Source organism: Dermochelys coriacea, chromosome 6 (assembly GCF_009764565.3).
Source record: "Dermochelys coriacea isolate rDerCor1 chromosome 6, rDerCor1.pri.v4, whole genome shotgun sequence".
NCBI lineage: Eukaryota > Metazoa > Chordata > Testudines > Dermochelyidae > Dermochelys > Dermochelys coriacea.
In genome coordinates, this window is record NC_050073.1 from 105,156,621 (window position 1) to 105,177,906 (window position 21,286).

The 21,286-nt window shown below is 43.9% G+C and overlaps 1 protein-coding gene across 6 annotated transcripts in view; it reads left to right on the top strand.

Moving 5' to 3' along the window:
* The window catches only part of EVL (Enah/Vasp-like), a 223,797-nt gene that overhangs the window by 83,623 nt on the left and 118,888 nt on the right, over positions 1-21,286 (top strand). For 2 of the 6 annotated variants that reach the window (XM_043515962.1, XM_038406723.2), the window contains exon 1: positions 13,504-13,698. The exons of the other annotated variants lie outside the window; for them this stretch is intronic. In XM_043515962.1, coding sequence (XP_043371897.1) covers positions 13,688-13,698 — 11 coding nt within the window. In that variant the 5' untranslated portion in view covers positions 13,504-13,687. Of the gene's footprint in view, positions 1-13,503; positions 13,699-21,286 lie in introns of those variants that run through there. 6 annotated transcript variants of the gene reach the window in all.

Sequence of the window (21,286 nt, forward strand, 5' to 3'; positions counted from 1 at the left end):
CTCAAAGCAGGACCAATCCCCAACTAAATCATCCCAGCCAGGGCTTTGTCAAGCCAGGCCTTAAAAACCTTTAAGGATGGAGATTCCACCACCTCCCTAGGTAATCCATTCCAGTGCTTCACCACCCACCTAGTTTTTCCTAATATCCAACCTAGACCTCCCCTACTGCAACTTGAGACCATTGCTCCTTGTCCTGTCATGTGCCACCACTGAGAACAGCCGAGCTCCATCCTCTTTGGAACCCCCTCTGGTATTTGAAGACTGCTATCAAATCCCCCCTCACTCTTCTCTTCTGCAGACTAAATAAGCCTCTGCCTCAGCCTCTCCTCATAAGTCATGTGCCCCAGCCTCCTAATCATTTTAGTTGCCGCACGCTAGACTCTCTCCAATTTGTCCACATCCTTTCTGTAGTGGGGGACTAAGTTCCCTCTAAGCTGCACTGCTGCACAGCTACCTATTAACCCAGCATGGACCTGCTGCAGCCGGGGGAGAGGCGCCCCTCCCCTGGCCCCAACGCAGACCTGCCCCAGACTTGCCAGGTCCACCAGAGCTCTTCCCTGTCCTGAGCTGCTGAGGCAAGAGAGGGCTGGGGGGAGTCCCCTCTCTCTCCCTACTGCAGCCCTGGGGCAGCCTACACCCCCAAACCCCCCATCCCTGGCCCCATCCCAGAGCCCACACATCACCTCCATGTTGGTGCACATAACAAAATTCATTCCTCACATGGGCGTAAAAAATTGGAACACTGGTGTGGGCCCCAAAACTGGACGCAAGATGTGGCCACACCAGTGCCAGATAAAGAGGAATAATCACTTCTCTCAATCTGCTACCTTATTTGAGGTAATATTAATTTAGTCAGACTTTCAAAACCTGTTTCTAACTTAAAGGTCTAATTATAATCTGGCTCTGGACACTGATTTCCACGTTCTTATTGAAGTTGAGAAGTACTGTTGATTGCATTTGAAAGAGAAGAATCTGCCTTTCCTAACTAGTCTGGCTGTGACTCTCAGCATCTTTAGAGGAGGTAAGGAGCGTTAGCCATTGGCTTAAAAAGCTGGCTTGAGAGCTTTCTGGCCATGGCTGATATGGAATTGATACTCGAGTGGACACCCCTGGTGCGTTATTGGAATGCCTCTGTCACATCGTATGAGCGCTCCCAATTTAGTTTCTTAAGGGAGAGTAAAGGTTTAAAGCTCAGCAGCTGGGTGACAGGAATTGGGGGGCACAAAGGAAGAATGAGGCAATTTAAAACTGCCCCCAACTCCATGCACACGTCTGTCTTTTCAACAGAGCTCACTGGTCCTCTAGGGCCTTTCATTTCTCACCACTTTCTGCTGTATTCTGATTCTCCACTGTTACACATCAGTTTTCCCCAAGTGCAACTCCAGATATTTCAGTAGTTTTCCACCTGGGTAAAATCAGTGTAGCATGATGAGAAACAGGTCCTATGCTGGTAGCTGTTAACACTCCCACTATGCTACTGAGGCATTTGCACTAGAATACTGGGTTGAAAGTGGTTCTTGGTTTACACACTGCTGCAAAAGAGTGAGGAGGATGCCCGAAGAGTCCTGGCAACCTTAGAAGCTAGTCAGAAAAACAGAATTTTAAAAATTTCAATATAGTTAATTATCGTCTCTTGCCCTTACCCTGGTGTAGTTATTGACACCTGGGCAGAGTGGGCAGATGCTGAGTGTGCAAATCCCACCATTCCCATTTGGTAGCATCTCACAACCCCTTTGCAGAGGAGGATATGACTACATAGGCCCAAAATGTTCACTCAACGTTTTGTTTAATCCTGCTTCTAGAAGCTATAGGCTTGATTCTATACATTCTTATTTATGTCTAGAATTAGGTCATATTTTTCACAGCTGGTGTATACCTGCATGCACCAAAGACAAACTCAAGGCCCACTGAACTCAATCAGAATCTTTCTGTTGAGGTCAGTGCATTTGGGGTGAGGCTCCAATCGCTCAGAGCTGTTAACCTTGTTTTGTTAATTTACTGGTGAGTTTTGTTCTCGCTTGTTACGAAACATAAATAGAAAAGTAGCAGAATGCTCTTGTCTGACATACACTATGCAAAGAACCTACTCTTGCTCGCGTTGAATAGGAAGCTTCCCATTTACTTCAATGGGGGTAGGAATAAGGGCCAAATAATGTTAAGATGCAACTCAGAATGCACTAAGAACCTCTCTGTTACACTGTAAGAGATGTTGAAAAAAGAGGAAGAAATACAGAGACATACTCAATTATAACTGTTATGATAAATCCCTTCCCAATAGGAGATGCTATAGTCTTAGGTGGATTGGCAAGTTTGGCAGTTTACTGTGTCTAAGAGCATTATGGAGAATTGTAATCTAATCCTTTGTTCTTGTTCTATTCATCTGGGGATAGATTTTCAGTTGGTTTATATGGGTGTAGCTCCAAAGAAGTCAAGCTTCTAGCCACCACAAGCCAATCTTTTCCTGACCCTCCATGTTCTCTGAGAAGTATCACTATTGAAAATACATTGCTATAACAATCTTTATCTAATGCTAGGCATTTACTTGGGATTGCCACTGTCCTACACGATATCCCCTTTGTAACCTTGACACATTCCTTCCTAGCTCTACTTCCTTCCTTAAACATTAAAGATAATAATTTAGCCCTCCTACAGAACATTACCTTCATTTTTTAAATTATATTTTGGGGTCTGTCTTTTGTAATGAGCAGTTCTTACTCATTGAGAAAGCACTTTCCAAATTTATCAAACCCATACTCAGTCTCTGGCAGTTTGAGCTACTGTATCCCTTTTCCTTTTGGCCCTCTGCCAGGGGCGAGAGGAGGGAACAAAACAGTAAAATCCACAATGAATATTCTCTCTCATTACCTTTGTGATTTGTCAGACTTTTAGCAGAGTCTTGCAGCTCTCTCATGTCTTCATCTCAGTCTAATGCCCCTTACTTCACATGACCTAACCACGTCTTCTCACTTGATAACCGTTATACCTCCCTCATCCATGCATTTCTAGAGTACTTATGATAAAAGCATTTCCATTAGTATCCAGAAGGCTGTGTCATGGTGCCCTTGCCACAATACATGGATCTTACACATTAAGTAAAACATGATATGCAGGTTACACTGTTCAGCAGTTTTGCTTCTGGTGTTGGGTAGCATTGGAAATAAGTTAAATCTAAAATTGAGCAACTATAAAACTTTCTGTAAGAGGTTCCTAGTCTCTGTTTTTTCATGATTGTAAAGTTAATACCCTTCTTAGCTATTTAAAATTTTTAAAAGATAGAATCCCTCTAAAATAAAAGTAAGGACAGAAATAACATATACAGCTCACCTTGCCTGCTGTCTATAGTTGTTAAAACCATTTGTGATAACCTTGTTTACTGAGGTAAAAGGAAATGTACAGGGTAAAAGTGAGAGTAACAGCTGTAGACCACATGTTCATTGACATTCCGTATTTGGTTCAATGTACATGAGAATGTCTCTCGACAACTCCTGTAATTAAAAATGAGTGTTAGCCAATATTCAGACCATAAATAGCTGCTCTTGAAGCTTAGATCATTTTCTACCTTTTATCTGAAATGTTTTTACAGGGAAAAATAAAGTAAATCTTTTACCAACATTAAAAGCTACAGTACAGAGCTGGACATAAAGCATTCTGTACCTTTTTAGTCCTCAACATCTAATTTGAAAAGGCAGGAAAACATTAGAAATGAGCCAAAGCCCATTAAAGTGAATGGGAGTCTTTTTGTTGACTTCAGTTGGTTTTGGATTAGACCCATAGTGCATGGTTGTTTCTAAACAGAAATATGGAGCTACTCATTTTCATCCTTAATTCGCAGGCTCTCCACACTTGGAACTGCTGTTCGCTATAATGCCAGTTCTGGCAGCCGAGAGATTGCAAGATTGGGCCTTTTCTTTAGCCTTTTCAGGCTAAAATGTAAATGCCAATGTTTATTTTATGATGACTGTAAAATGTCTCAGACACTCAGAATCCCAAGTCCTTTCATATTTTAAGGGGAACATTTTCTGTATCATATTAAATAAACTGCATTTAATTGTGGTGCTCCAGTTGTTATGAAATTGCTGATTTGTGGTTGTGCAATTAGCTGACTCCAACAAAAATGGCATTGTAGATATTCTGTACGTGAAGGGGCAGATGATGGTCTATGAATTGTTCCATTGCTGCTTAGCGTGGGGTCTGGGCTCATTGCTCTGGTATCACAGCTTATGGGAGAGGAGAATTTAAGGCAACCACAGAGTTAATACTTTGTAATTCAGCATCTCTAATACAGAACTTAAATTGCTAATGTGATACAAGCTATTTGTATCATCAAACAAAAGAGGCTGCTCCTTTGAAAGCAGATGAGGCCTGCGCATGCTGTGAAGCCAATCCGAGTTTTGCTGTTGACATACAGTGGAGCAGCGTTGGGCCAAGCCTTTAACTAAGTCTTTACCTTTTGGATTTAGAAAACTTTTTTTTCGGGATGTATAGTGGGTTCCCATGTTGAAGTGGTTAGAGGAAAAAAAAGACCACCTACTAGATATTCACGTCACGACTGGATGTAGTCCTCAGACAGCAAATGCATCTGATGATTTAACTTGACCTCAGAGCTGCTTATAATGCTGTAAGGTTGGAGGAAGGAATGGGGATTTTTGTGTGTGAAAGGACAGACATTTGTTAAAAGTGGTACTAATAGTCTCCGGATTATATTTATCATTTCACATATCTTTCCTGACAATATATTAGTTGTAACTGAAGCTCCTATTTCTTTCCCAGTGCACAGCTATTCCCTGCAGAGCTCCTTCAGAACCGTAGAGGTTGCAGTCCTGTCCCCATGCTGCATGGAGGAGCTCTCTATAGCTTTACTGAAGCCTCTGGGCACTGATTGTACCTGTCCCATCATTTAATGGTGAGGGATAGACAATACACAGGAACAGAGATCCACTTGCCTTTCCCTGGTTCTGCCCCCAAGTCCTCACCATACGCTAGCATATAAGAACTCTCCGTGAAGCTGGGCTTCATGAGTGTGTGGTAGACACCTTGTCCGCCTCGCCCAATCCTGCCCTTACTTGTGCAACAGAATCGTACATCATGTTGTTGTTATCATCTTGTCCCCTGATACTTGTGCCAGGCCATGAAGTTCAAGAATGAATTCAGTCCTTTGTGAGGGCTTGAGCCAAGGTGTCAGATCTGAAGAGTGTCACTTTCCTTACAATATTACATTCAAAAGCATGGGCTATATCTCAGTCCCCTCTCTGTTGATTTACATTCCTGTGGAGTGCCATGTCTGCAATCTCACAATAATGGGTATTTTTTCTGAGATGCTTGGATATTAATCACATGATTTTTTTTTATCTGTTGACCCTTTATTTCTGCTAATATTTTCCATGATAGGGCATCAAAATCCTTAGCCATTGTCTTTCTTACCTGAATTTCCAGTCTTCCAACTTCGGCCAAATCATCAGCTACCTCACTCCTATATATACCAAAGAGTGATGAAATCCATTGAAAACTCAATCTATGGCCTTGCTTTCTGATCCTCTTAGCCTCCTTATGAATTGTATTGTTGGTAGTGTTCTGGTTCCTCCTGCAAAAGGACACGCTATGATTGCAGAGGAGGGGGGAAGGATTTGTCTAAGGAAGAGCAAGTACACCACCTCAAAATCTGCATAATTAAGCTCATTAGAAAGATATTGGGGGTGCTTTATCTGCCAAATGTTTGCCTAGTTTTTAAGTAATTATTTTGGGTGCACACTAAGGTTGAAATCCAGGTCTCGTTTAAGTCAATGACAGAATTTCCATTGACTTCAGTGGGACCATGATTTCACTCTTAATTGAATAGCCTCTGACAACTACTGTTGTGGAGCTGGCATGCTAAGTAGGCACAATAGCTTCTCTGTCAGAACAATAATTAACATCTTATTAAATATTTAGAAACCTCCTAATACTAAACAAGTAGATCATATTATACCCTGAATTTTTTATTTTTTTACAGTTCCCTTTGAAGTGAAATGAAGGTTCTGTGGAACATGGGGAGACTAGAGCCCTGAAAGACTTGTATGGCATTTTTTACATACAGGGCTAATGGTTAGTGGACAAAGAATTTTTGATCCATCTGCACATGTAATGGATCCAAATCTGGGAGCATGAGGGAAAAAATGGTCTTATATATTTATATATGACTGACAGCTGTAAAATGAGTTTTGCAAATCTGGATCTATGTAGTGTATATTCGTGCATACCTTATGCAGCATTCATGCATATATTGTGCATACAATTTTTCTTACTGATTTTCAACATTTATTAGTGTGTCATTTTAGTAGTGAATTCTCATGTCTATTAATTATGCTGTCCGTAAATGAAAGACATTAGTCTATGCAAATACTTCCTTTTACTGTTCACTCATTGTAATGGGTTTCTTTTTAAGATAAATAAAAAAACCTAAATATGAAACAACAAATAAGTACGCTTAAAAAAGTAATTCAGATAGTCTGAAATATTGTGTTAATTGTGGAAAAAGCATGTTTTCAGCTTGTTTTCTTTCAAAATAGCTCATAGATAGTAGAGTTTATTTCGGATGATTGAGTATAAGAGTCTTGTTGTTCATTCAAACCTAGGACATCTTAAAGTGCTTCTTTTCATTCTTAAGGAAGTAAATGGTTTTCATATCTTGACATGATGTATCATTTTGAGACTGAGCCAGTAATCTATCTGGGTTCAATCGATAGCTCCTAGAACTGATAGCATATCATACATCTCATCCGAAAATCATGCGTGGCTTGCTGATGCAGCTTTCTCACAAATACAGCGCCTTGTCCTCCTTCAAATAGTATCCCTCATTTAATATGTTCAGTAGGTGTGTTGCTAAAAAGGTTCCGGTGATATTTATACCGTTGCAGCTAGGGCTAGGGTCTTGCATGCAAGAAATTCTGATCTTCTTGCAGAGATCTAAACCGATTGTTTAGACATATGTTCCTTTAACATTCAGTCCTTGTTAGGTCTCCATTTGTACTATTTGATCCTATTTGTACTTTGTCCCAAGGTGATATTTCCTTCACAGTACTCTCTTTCTAGTCTAAATCCATCAAGGCATTTTAGCAGTGCAAATGAATGATTAGAGATACTTCTGCTGGAATGTATACAGTAGTGATTAATTTAAATTAACTTGGCACTGGAAGTCAGCACTGGGTTTTATTCCACTTGCTGTCACTGATTTATTGTGTGACTTTGGGCAAATCTCTCAGGACCTGGTATTTTGAGGAGTTGCACACCTACAACTCCAGTTGAAGTTAGCTCAGCACCTCTGAAAATAGCACCCTCAAAGTGCAGCTATGGCCAGAAAAAACTGTTTTCTCTTGCTCAATGGATCCAATCACTGTGTATATTAAGAGTCAAAACTGCTTATTTTTAGCAGGAAAATTAAGTGGGGACTGAGTTTGAGCCTCTTTCCCCTCCACTCCCAGGCATTTGGCAGCTAGCCTAAAATATTTTTGCGAGGGACCAGACCTGTGCCTGTAGGATCAGAGAAATGTAAAGGTGGCTTAGAGGCACCTTTGCTGCAATCCCCACCAGACTTGTACAGAGCACAGCATGGCCACTTGGGTGACTTTGGCACAATTATTTTGTGATTTGGGATAATAATAATTTTTAGAGACAAATTTTTCAAGCCATGCCTCTGAAATATACAGCGAAATGCTGTTCATGCAGTGACAGATTGTATAGCAGTGAGATGAGTGTAAGTCTACCCCCCTGAACTTGTTGACAGAAACACCTGCTGCAGTGAGGCATTTACACACTAAGGGCATGTCTACAGTGGCAGAGTTACAGCGCCAGGAGTTATAGCGCTGCTCAGAGAGTGCTGAAGGGAAACCGCTGTTCTGTGTTCACACTGTCAGCTGCCTGAACAATAGTGTGTTCACACTCGCAGTACTTTCAGTGGTATTTGGAGCGGTGCACTCTGGGCAGCTGTCCCACAGAGCACCTCTTTCTCTTCTGCTGCTAAGAGTTGTGGGAAGATGGAGGAGGTTGCAGGGCATCCTGGGTCCTGTCTCATGTCTCAGTGCCCCGTGATGCATTGCTTCGCATCCCAGCAGTCCTTGTGCTTCTGTCTGCATTTGACACCATCTTTCAACGGAATGGATCTCGAACTGCTGACCAGTATGCTGTTCACTCTCACCAACACATCACGAGTGGTAGTGGAGTTTTATTCCTTAAACTACAAAGGCAAGAGGAGTGCGACATTGATCTCACCATGCATAGCAGCTACTACATGAAATTGCTTGTGGCATTCACGGAGGTGCTGACAACAGTAGAACACCCCTTTTGGGCTCGGGAAACAAGCACTGAGTGGTGGGGTCACATAATGATGCACGCCTGGGATGACGAGCAGTGGCTGCAGAACTTTTGGATGAGAAAAGCCACATTCATTGGACTGTGTGATGAGCTCACCTAGCCCTGCGGCGCGAGAGCTGCCCTGCCATTGGAGAAGCATGTGGAGATTGCATTGTAGAAGCTGGCTACTCCAGACTGCTACTGATCGGTTGCTAACCAGTTTGGAATGGGAAAGTCGACTGTTTGTTTCCCTAAGTCTGCAGGGCCATTAATCGCATCCTGCTCCGAAAGTCTGTGACTCTAGGCAACGTGTGTAACATTGTGAATTGCTTTGCACAAATGGGCTTCCCTAAATGCAGAGGGGTGATAGATGGCACACGCATCCCAATTCTGGCACCAGACCACCTAGCCCAGGGGTGGCCAACCTGAGCTTGAGAAGGAGACTGAATTTACCAATGTACATTGCCAAAGAGCCACAGTAATATGTCAGCAGCCTCCCATCAGATCCCCCCATCCCCAATCCCAGTGCCTCCTGCCCATCGGCAGCCCCGCCGATCAGCGCCTCCCCCTCCCTCTCCGCACTTCCTGATCAGCTTTTTTGTGGTATGCAGGAGCACCCGCCCAGCACATTGGAAAGTTGGCACCTGTAGCTCCAGCCCCGGAGTCGGTGCCTATACAAGGAGCCGTATATTAACTTCTGAAGAGCCGCATGTGGCTCTGGAGTTGGCCACCGCTGACCTAGCCACTGAATACATTAATCACAAGGGGTATTTCTCAATGGTTCTCCAGGTACTTGTAGATCACTGTGGGTGTTTCACAGACATTAATGCACGCTGGTCCGGAAAGGTTCATGATGCACACATCTTTCGGAACACTGGCCTGTTCAGGAAGCTTCAAGCAGGGACTTTCTTCCTGAACCAGAAGATCACCGTAGGGAAAGTCAAAATGTCCATTGTGATCCTGGGAGACCCTGCCTACCCCTTAATGCCATGGCTTATGAAGCCATAAACGGGGCAACCTGACGGCAGCAAGGAGTGGTTCAATGACAGGCTGAGTAAGTGCAGAATGACTGTTGAGTGTGCTTTTGACTGTTTAAAAGCCCGCTAGCACTGCCTCTATGGGAAGCTGGACCTGGCCGATTACAATATTCCTATGTTTATAGCTGCGTGCTGTGCACTCCAAAATATTTGTGAAGGGAAGGGTGAAAGCTTCGCTTAGGGCTGGACTGCAGAGATTCAGCACCTGGAGGCTGAGTTTGAACAGCTAGAGACCAGAGCTATTAGAGGGGTGCAGCGTGGGGCCATAAGGAACAGAGATGCTTTGAGGCAGCAATGTGAAGCTGAAAGCCACTAATATTCGTTGCTATGCTTGGGAGTGCAGTGCTTGTAATACTAGGAGATGATTGGTGCAGATGATGCAATGTGTGGGTTTAACATAATTGCATGTTGCTTTGCAGGTTTCTTTTTGCTTTAAATTAATAGAATAATTAAGTGGATGGCTAAAGATTTGTGTATGTCCAGGGATCTCATCCAGCCGCCTTCTTCGGAGTACAATGCAACGGGTGCTGTGCTTCAGCAGGGCCAAACTGCAGAGGGAGGGTGTTGAGTGCAGTGGGCAGTGGGAGTCCACAGTGTCACGCTATGCGGGGGGAGGAGGGGAATGCCGCAGATATAGACTGGAGCCAGGAGGTTCCTAAGTGTTTGTTGATGGTGTCTTGGGGGGGGGCGTGCATGGGAAAGAATTTTTTGACAGCGGCTGCAGGGGAGGGTGGGCGCGGAGCTGCTCGGTTTGAAGAGATAGTATCACCTGGAGCGTGTCTACTTGGCACTCCATAATCTTTAAGAGCCTAGCTCCATGGCTTTATTCTGGCATGCTGCATTCTCCTTTCAGTCCCCCTTCTTGCTGTCCCGCCACTCCTTCAATTCCTGTTTCTCAGCGGCGGAGTGCATCATAGCCTCACGCAGAAAGTCCTCCTTAGTTCTTCTTGGCCGCTTTCTAATTCTGCGCAGCCATTCAGCCGCCGATAACAAAGAGGGAGGCTGGGCTCCCAAGGTCATCTCTGTGAAGTTTAAACGCAACATTTTACAGAAGCAGTATTGTTTACAATACAGAGAACGCTGATTCATTGATTTAAAACACAGCCAGTACTCACACACCTGTCACTGTCTGGCTGACCTCAGGCAAGCACACATGAGCCACAAGACCCCCCAAAATGGTGAGTAGCCCCAGGGGCAGGGTAAATCACTCTTCCTGAACCCTGCTATACACTGGGCACGTGGCTCTTGGGAAGAGCCAGCACTGTAGGGGAGGCCTGATAATCATTTCTGTCCTCACACTTTCAACAGGATGTGATCATTATGGAAGATACCTCACTGCTGAGGGTGAGCAGGGAATCAAGGGAGGGTCTTCTCCAAGCCTGCGACTTTTGCCCTGGTCCCTATGCAGCTTGCCTGTGTGCAGCAATGGTCCCTCCGCTCCCATGATGTCACAGCAGCATGGGAAAGTTACCGTTAATGGGGCAAGAAACAAAGCAGTTCTGCTGAAGAACCTGTAGCAGCGGATTGCCCAGCGTCTCCATGAGAGTTTCCTGGAGATTTCCTCGGCAGATTCCCGTGAAGTGAGGGAGTCAATCAACAGCCTGTTCCGCTGCTCAGACTAGACATGCGGTGGGAGACAAGCCTGCTTCCGGCAACCTCCTACCCCCAACAACTCGCTTCAGCGATTCCCAAAATCAGATCCACTTAGCAGGGGCCTCCTCTCCTGTTTCCACTTCACCAACATCTGGCAGTTGTGACTGGCTAGCCTCCTCCAGGGTAGAAAAGAGCTCCTGGTTGCATGCATCTCTGACCTCTGAGTCATCCTCTGCCTCTGGGTCCTCTCCACATCCTCGTCCCAGATTTCCTCCTTCTGGCTTGATCCACTTTCGACTGGCACATGAGCCACCAAAATATCCACAATGCCATTCGCAGTGGAGGTGGGATCGCCACCAAGTATCATGTCCAGCTCTTTGTAGAACCAGCAGCTCGTGGGTGCAGCACCGGAGCAGTGGTTTGCCTCCCGTGGTTTGTGGTAGGTGTTCCACAGCTCCTTCACTTTGACCCTGCAGTGCAGTGTATCCTGGTCCTGGCCCCTTTCTGTCATGCATCGTGAAATCTGTCTGTAGGTATCATAACTCCTATGGCTGGAGTGCAGCTGGGACTGGACAGCCTCCTTTCCCCAAATGCTGATGAGTCCAGCAGCTCAGCATTGCTCCAAGCGGGGGATCATCTGCTGCGTGGCGCAGCCATTGCCACCTGGAAAGATGCGCTGAGACCACTGCACGCATCACCAAGCAAACAGGAAGGGGACTTCCAAAATTCCAAAGGAATTTATGGGGTGGGGATGATGGTTGGTCACCTGAGGGCAGGGCAGTAGAGTTCAAACTGATGACCAGAGAGGCAAGAACAGGCATTGTGGGACACCTCCCGGAGTCCAGTCGCAGTGCTGTAATCAACCAAGGTGTCTACACTGGCACCACAGCGCTGTAGCCCCGGCGCAGAAAGCCATACGCCTCACGTCGGGGCGGCTTTTTTACAGTGCTTCAGCTGCGCAGTTTCTGCGCCCTAAGTGGCTTGGCAGTTTGTACACCTCGGGAGTTATAGCACAGAAAGCTGCTTTACAGCGCGGAAACTTGCCAGTGTAGATATGGCCTAAGTAGATGTTGTTGTTGTCTCTTACTACGCGTAGGAGCCAGAGAAAGCACATGCCACTATGTCCAGGAGCCACTTGAGGTAAGCGATGCTCAGAGTCTGCACCCCCTGAGCATCTCCCCATACACCAACCTCCTGCCCCAGCCCTGATCCCCCTCCCACTCTCCAAACCCCTCGGTCTCAGCCCGGAGCACCCTCCTACTCCCCCAAACTCCTCATCCCGTAGCCCCACCCCAGAGCCCGCACCCCCTCCCGCACCCCAACCCCAATTTTGTGAGCATTCATGGCCCACCATACAATTTCTATTCCCCAATGTGGCCCTTGGGCTAAAAAGTTTGCCCACCCCTGGTCTATCATATAGTTTGGTGACATTTTCCTATCTCCCAGTGACTGCTGAGAATCCCACGCACACATCCTGTGATGTTTTACTGTGATCCCAATATGGGCCAGTTGAACAGGCTTTTAAAATCAGTTCTGTGATATTTTTTTTAAAAAAAAGACAAAATAAATTAAAATAAAATAAAAATGTCATAAAATAGCTCTCTATTATCATCTAGAAGCAGCTTTGTTTCCTTGCTCTTGTCACTCGCACTTCAGCTTTATTTTTTTAAAACCTTCAGGAGTTGTAACCTGGAATAGTATTTACATCAGGCCAGATTCTCTGTTGCATGTTGCGGGAGTCTTAGCACAGGCTGTGTAGCACAGGCTGGAAAAGGAAGAGGTGGCTGACTCCCACCTTTTCCCTCTCCAAATTTTGACCTGGCTGGGGGCCTGCCTGGTCCCTAGTGCAACTTAGACCAACCCAGGTTACCAACTCAGAACTGAATAAGTACTATTCAGCATGAGTAAGGAATGCATTGATTATCAACTCTTCTGAGCAGATACGCTCCACCAATGCAAATGGTGACTTTCCTTGCCTGCACAGAGGGTTTGCACTGATATGCTAGCTCAGTGGTTCTCAAGCTATTTTACTGATGACCCCTTTCAGATAGCAAGCCTCCGAGTGCGACCCCCCCCCTTATAAATTAAAAACACTTGTTTATATATTTAACACCATTATAAATGCTGGAGGCAAAGCAGGGTTTGGGGTGGAGGCTGACAGCTTGTGACCCCCCCATGTAATAACCTTGCGACCCCCTGAGGGGTCCTGACCCCCAGTTTGAGAACCCCTGTGCTAGCTGCTAAAATTAGAGGTATCCCTCAATATAGACAAGGTCTCTGTGTTTTGTACAGGATAAAGTACAGTGACTGTGTTGCACAAATGATAGTAATTTTGTTGGATTTTTTTTTCGTCACTGAACCCATGACAAGAAAAACTAATTAAATGCTTTTAATATCAACATTACCAAAATGGAAAAAATGGCAGTTGATCTCATCTTAATCCATATTCTCGGTCTTGGACTATTGCTTCTTTTCATCTTTTTATACTGAACAAATTTTCTTTTTCTTTTTTTTTTTTTAAACCTGGTGTTATTTCCTGCTCTCTTTTTTGGTAAAACTTCCGTTTTCCTGTTTGGGTATAGGGCTTTATGCATACATTCTCAAACTGCATTACTGCTGAGTTTTTGTTCCGCTCTATAAATTGGAGAAACAGAATACCTGATTTAGCACAAATTACATGTGACAGATTGATAATACGTTGTTTCTGAATCTTCTGCTAAATCCTTTCCTCAATGGCAAGCTGGTAAGTAACTGGGGACTCTACTGTGAATATATAATGACTTTGTTGAATAAAACTCATATGGTGTAATATAAAGAATAGCATGTCCTATTTAAACTGTTACTTTCAGAAGGTTTGTGTTTTAGTTATGAAAAGATAATTAGATTTTTGTGGCAATAATAGATTGCTCTGGTTCTGGCTTCCAGTGCTGAACTTGCATCCGATGAAGTGAGCTGTAGCTCGCGAAAGCTTACGCTCAAATAAATTTGTTAGTCTCTAAGGTGCCACAAGTACTCCTTTTCTTCTTTAGCGCTGAACTTTATTCACTGGGCCAAATTCATCTCTGGTGCAAGTCAAATGATTTCAGTGTAGTTATCAGAAATTCATTTGTCCGATTGAGAACTGAAAGGGAATAAGAATTCGCCTGTGTGGATCTCATTGGAGGATCGAGGCCTTATATAGTTTGTTGTGTTGTGTACAGTTATGCATGTGTCTGTGTCCTGATGGATAGTTTCGTGTTTGTAATTTGCATATGTTTGAATTTTTTAAAATCTTTGTTTAAAACTTTGTTCTACTCAAACACACTCCAATGGCTTTGAGAGTGTTTGTTTGAAAGCATTAGCTGGTGTCTAAAATTTGCATTTTCCGTTCACAGTATAGTTTCTGATTGTGCATGTTGTTTCAGTATTTTCCAGAATTAGTTACTTCTTGTTCTTATTTCTATAAAAAGGGAAGTAGTTTACATTAGCAATGGCCTGATCTTGTAAGGATACTTCATTACAATTATATCTCAGCATATGTAATAGACTAATCAAGTCTGTGTCGTTTTTCTTCCTACGCTTACCATCCTGATACTTACTTCTAAGAATTTGGTATGTGTCGTGGAGGTTGTTTGCAAGATAGCATGGGGGACGCTATAAAGTACCACACTTTATTACAGGAAGAAACAGTGAGTAGGTTAAAGAGTTAATGGATCAGTGCAAGGTGGAGGTGTGCATACATTGCTTAAATAGCTTGAAGGACAAGGGAAAGCTTCCGCCCGGGGGTATGGCATGTTCCTATGTATCTGATTATTTTGACAGGAATGATGTTTTTTAATGACTAAATTGCTGAGTATGCCTTTTGTTCAGTAGCTGTTTATATTTTTTTAAGATGCTGAGTTGATGTGTTCCCAAGTGGAGTTTGCCTTGAAACCCTTTTTTCCTTAAGTTAATTGCTCTATTTCGCAAGAATGTCTCAGAACAGGAGACAGAGGAGTTAAAATGAATCCACCAGCTACTACCCAAAATCTTAGCAGGATAAACTAAGTGCTGGGGCCAGATTCTGCTCCGAATTTTATTGGTGTAAATACAGAGCAACTCCATCAGCCCTGTTCTGAGTCGCTACTGACTCGCAGCTCATACGCCATTTATATGTGGGCACCAGACGCAAACACATCAGAATTCTCTATTCATTCACATCAGTGGTACAGTAGGATAGAATTGGTAGGAGATTACTATCAGACCTCTATGAATCATTTGTTTACTCTGTGGTGTCTCTTTACATATGTTATACTTGCATTCCAGATTACTTCTAACTTGCTGCATCAAAGCACTGAGACATGACCATGAGGTAAATAACTGTGAGCCTTATTGAGCGTGGCTGCACTACATGAATTTTCACACTGAAGTGACTAAGCCCCCAAAGTCCTGGTCTACTAGGACTGGACTCTCAGAGTAAAATCTGGATTCTCTATGACTTGTCTCTTCTTTGGTTTCTAGCTCACAAGTCTGGATGGATGTCTTCACACATTGCTCAATATAGTGTTTTAATAACCTCAGAAAGGAGACATCAATTAAGGGAACACCATCAGCATAAAGAGCAACTTCTGAACCCTGTTCTTTTGTAACAACACATAGTAGTTGGCATTGTGCTTGTTAGTCACACAAACCTTCTCTGTAAACTACTTCCTTATCTGTCAGGCATGTTCTGAGGCTTAATTCATTAACAATATCAAGCCTTTTTGAGATGTATGGATGAAAGATATTATATATATATATATGTATATGTATATGTATGCAGGGGTTCTCAAACTGGGGGTTGGGACCCCTCAGGGGTCACAAGGTTATTACATGGGGGGTCGCGAACTGTCAGCCCCTACCCCGAATCCCGCTTTGCCTCCAGCATTTATAATGGTGTTAAATATATTAAAAAGTATTTTTGACTTATAAGAGAGATCACACTCAGAGGCTTGCTATGTGAAAGGGGTCACCAGTACAAAAGTTTGAGAACCACTGAGTACAGGATTGTTATAATTTTTATTATTGGTATCTTTGGATTTAAGATATTTTATAGAGACATGGGAGTTTTAACAAAGAAGCAATTTAAGGGCAAGTCTGTGAATGGCTATACGCAGGTGCATAGTGTGGATGGATCTTCCCCCTTTGACAGCTCATCCAAGGGCCAGCCACAATTACAATCCCTCAATGCACATCAAAGGAGGTGGAAAGGAGGCTGGTGCATAGCTTGCCCCCTGTTCACCAGACTTCAGAGTGCATTAGAGAAGGGAGCATAAAAGGTGGTGTGACCTGAGGAGAGCCTTCTGTGCATTGGGTCATAGGGGGGATGAGAGACCATGCCTCCCCCTTAGTTGGGCCAGTGGCTAAATGCCCTCAACCTTCACAACAATTTTGGTCAAGGGAGTTTTCTACTTGTTCCCACTGCTGCTCTAATGCAGGAGCAGAGTCCTGCCTCGCTTGGTATCTGGTAGAGCAGGGGTGAGCAAACTTTTTGGCCCGAGAGCCACATCTGGGTGGGGAAATTGTATGCAGGGCTATAAATGTAGGGTAGGGGGTTGGGGTGTGGGAGGGGGTGCGGTGTGCAGGAAGGGGCTCAGGGCAAGGTGTTGTGGGCAGGAGGGGAATCAGGGCAGGGGGTTGGGGTGTGGGTGCAGGAAGGGTTCAAGGTGTGGGCTCCGGCCTAGTGTCGCTTACCTCGAGCAGTTCTGGGATGGCAACAGCGCGCAGTGGGGCTAAGGAAGGCTCCCTTTCTGCCCTAGCCATGCACTTCTCCCAGAAGTGGCCAGAATGTCCGGCAGTGACTCCTGCAGGTGGGGTGGGGCAGGCGGCACCACCACATGCTGCCCTCACCTGCATGTACCACCCCTGAAGCTCCCATTGGCCACGGTTCCCCATTCCCAGACAATGGGAGCTGCAGGGGGCAGTACCTGCAGGCGAGGGCAGTACATGGAGCCCTCTGCCCCTGCTCCCCCAGGGGCTGCAGGGACATGGTGCCAGTCGCTTCTGGGAGCGGTGCGGGCCCAGGGCAGGCAAGGAGCCTGCCTTATCCCCGCTGCGCCACATCCCGTGGGCTGGATTGAAAGCCCTGATGGGCCAGATCCGGCCTGCAGGCCATAGTTTGCTCTCCCCTGTGGTAGAGGATCCTCCAGAAGTGATGCTGGCTTCGGACAGGAAGTAGAAGTGATAGATTCTATGGCAGGACAAAATTAGTGACCTAGTCTGCAACAAATGCTAAGATGCCAAATATGGGAAGTGTTTTGCTTGTAGTAACTTGACTGAATGCTTTTTTGCCTTGAAGTTTCTAGAGGTATTTTTAAGCTCCATTTAAATAAGTAGGTTGGACAAAAACTGCAAATATGGTGCCAATCCACAAATGGCCATTTCTTTAAATAATTACATCTAATTAAAAAACATTTTCTATCCACCCTAATCATTACTTCATTTGGTGTGATGAAAATAACTGAAATAATTCTGTTTAGCAGAATAGTCCATTAGAGTTTGCAGCTGACCCCAGCTGCTGCAGGAATGTGGTCTCCACTTTTGTATCTTGTTAACCTTTGAGGTTGATGTTTGTATATCACACTAACCATACTTCTCGTTATGTACAATTTCTTATTTACATAGGTTTTTTAAAGATAATGTTGGATGAATTATATCGGCATGTGAACCCAGCTATTACTTGCACAGCAGGTTTAACCACACAAATGTGACTTCCTGTAAAAAGTACAATATGTTAAAAACATATTGTAGAGGTTTTTTGTAATTTTTCCTTGTGAAGTGGATTTGTTGCAAGGTAGAACAAGTCCTTGACCACCCAAATAACTTCTGATATCAATAATAACGATCAGGCTGGTGAGAAAAAATAGTACAAACCAAGTTTTGATAAACAAAATGAAAACAAAAGTTTAGGAAAATGTTCACTAACTAGCAGTTTGCAACTTCAAAGAACTTTACAAAAACATCTTAGTTAATGAAGAAAAACTAAGTGATTATTAGCATCCTCATTTTAAAAAGTGAGGCATATTCTTAGCTTTTGTGAAATATCAAGTCAGTGGAGCTATGGCTGTTTACACCAGCTGAGGATCTGCTCCAGGGAAACAGTCAGAGTTTTGTAAAAAAGAAAAGGAGTACTTGTGGCACCTTAGAGACTAACAAATTTATTTGAGCATAAGCTTTCGTGAGCTACAGCTCACTTCATCAGATGCATTCAGTGGAAAATACAGTGGGGAGATTTATATACATACACAGAGAACATGAAACAATGGGTTTTATCATACACACTGTAAGGAGAGTGATCACTTAATATGAGCTATTACCAGCCGGAAGGAGGGGGGAAAGGAGGAAAACCTTTTGTGGTGATAATCAAGGTGGGCCATTTCCAGCAGTTAACAAGAATATCTGAGGAACAGTGGGGGGTGAGGTGGGGGGAGAAATAACATGGGAAAATAGTTTTACTTTATGTAATGACCCATCCACTCCCAGTCTGTATTCAAGCCTAAATTAATTGTATCCAGGTTTGCAAATTCCAATTCAGCAGTCTCTTGTTGGAAACTGTTTTTGAAGTTTTTTTGTTGAAGGATAGCCACTCTCAGGTCTGTAATCGTGTGACTGGAGAGATTGAAGTGTTCTCCGACTGGTTTTTGAATGTTATAATTCTTGATGTCTGATTTGTGTCCGTTTATTCTTTTACGTAGAGACTGTCCAGTTTGACCAATGTACATGGCAGAGGGGCATTGCTGGCACATGATGGCATATATCACATTGGTAGATGCACAGGTGAATGAGCCTCTGATAGTGTGGCTGATGTGATTAGGCCCTATGATGGTGTCCCCTGAATAGATATGTGGACAGAGTTGGCAACGGGCTTTGTTGCAAGGATAGGTTCCTGGGTTAGTGGTTCTGTTGTGTGGTGTGTGGTTGCTGGTGAATATTTGCTTCCGGTTGGGGGGCTGTCTGTAAGCAAGGACTGGTCCATCTCCCAAGATCTGTGAGAGTGATGGGTCATCCTTCAGGATAGGTTGTAGATCCTTGATGATCCGTTGGAGAGGTTTTAGTTGGGGGCTGAAGGTGATGGCTAGTGGCATTCTGTTATTTTCTTTGTTGGTCCTGACCTGTAGTAGGTGACTTCTGGGTACTCTTCTGGCTCTATTTCTTCACTCTGTTTCTTCACTTCAGCAGGTGGGTATTGTAGTTGTAAGAATGCATGATAGAGATGTTTGTCTCTGTCTGAGGGGTTGGAGCAAATGCAGTTATATCGTAGAGCTTGGCCGTAGACAATGGATTGTGTGGTGTAATCTGGATGAAAGCTAGAGGCATGTAGGTAGGAATAGCGGTCAGTAGGTTTCCGATATAAGGTGGTGTTTATGTGACCATCGCTTATTAGCACCGTAGTGTCCAGGAAGTGGATCTCTTGTGTACACTTGTCAAAGCTGAGGTTGATGGTGAGATGGAAATTGTTGAAATCATGGTGGAATTTCTCAAGGGCTTCTTTTCCATGAGTCCAGATGATGAAGATGTCATCAATGTAGCGCAAGTAGAGTAGGGGCATTAGGGGACAAGAGCTGAGGAAGCGTTCTAAGTCAGCCATAAAAATGTCGGCATACTGTGGGGCCATGCAGGTGCCCATCGCAGTGCCGCTGATTTGAAGGTATACATTGTCCCCAAATGTAAAATAATTATGGGTAACAGAGTTTTGTGTAAGTCTGAGAGCCAGTATGGGCTTCAGTGGTACTACTCACATGCTCCAGTACTTTGCTGGATTGGGGTCCGAGTGCTCAACACTGTGCAGGATGCAGCCTTTAGTTCTGAAATTGGTTAATTCCATGGTCACTATAATCTTTTGTGGAGGTGAGTTCATGGCCAAATAAAGGCTATGATCAGCTGTCATGGTTACAGGGTGAGCTGCGGTTTAGCTCCTTTTAGTCCCTCTCAAGTGCATGCCTCTTGGGTGGAATTATGTGGCCCCAGTGTTCTTAGACTGGATCTCTGGGCTGCAGCTCCCCTGTGTAACAGTTAGCATGACAGACCAAACTGGGTTTGGCACCTAAGAGCCTCTGAGCAGTTGCTGATTAAAGAGACTCAAAAACAGCTTCTTCAAAACAAAGGGTTATTTATTAACCTGAAGGTACATAGCAAGCAGAGAAAGAGGCTAACAACAAAAGGCCTATCCACCTGGTCTTACCTAACTGTATTCTTTGCTTGCAAACTCCAGCAGCTTCTGCCTGCTCACCTCCCTTTCTCTCTATGCTAGTGTCTTTAATGGTTTAGTGCTCCTTTGATCTTGGGTTCCAGCCTGGGAAAGATTCCTTTAATTCCATGCAATCATGTAGGAAAATATCAAACAGGTAAATTGAAGTGCACCTGATATTCATAAAAATAATACAGATATCACTTGTTCTCCACATAAGCATTTTACATTCTCTTTCGTCACAGCTTCAGTATTGCTTACATTATCTTTGGTAAGCTTTACAATGAACATGGTTCTAACTGCTGCTATAAGAGGATGTGGTCCATTACATAGGGCACTGAACTGGAAGTCAAGAGACATGGGTTGTAATTGTTATTAGTCATCTTTCTTATGGTAGTCTCTAGGAGTCAACTAAGAACAGGGCTCCATTGTGCTAGCCACTGTACAAACATAGAATAAGAGACAGTCTCTACACTGAAGAGCTTACAATCAAAGGGCTTGTCTTCACTGCAGTATTAACTCAAGGTAATTTAAGTGTTGCCTCTAACGACTCTCAGGTGATAACCCATCCCTTATTTCAAGGGATCATCCCTTATTTCTTTGATTTGTCCCTTAGGGTAACCACCCATCCCTTATTTTAAAATGTATTGAATTGAATTAAAACTGATAGTAAGTACCATTTTAAACATTAAATTGAAGCTTATAATAATTGCATTGTATATCTGAGGGCAGTGGAAATATACACTTAAGAGAAAAATACATGATGTGCTAGAGGAAATGGTGTTTGCCTAAAATGTCCCTTACAATAAAGGAAATAATTTTTCCTGTGGTTTTCCCTTTTTTTCCATCCAACAAAGACGCTTACCTTACCCGACTTCCTTTCACGGTTCTCTACCGCAAGGTAGGTGGTGCTTTAAACTCGAGCTAGCTGATCTAAGAGGCGGTTGGGGTTGCAGCTCCCATGCTGCAGATAATTGAGCTAGTAATCCAGTGGGAATTCAGCTTCTCTGCTGTTAATTCAATCACTCTGTGCAAACGTTTTCACTTAAGCATCACTGACTGGAACGTGGGCAGTCGGGCTTAGTGACTGGAGTCCAGAGCCAAGAGTCAGGCTGAAGTCAGAAGTCAGAGACAAGGTTTAAAGTCA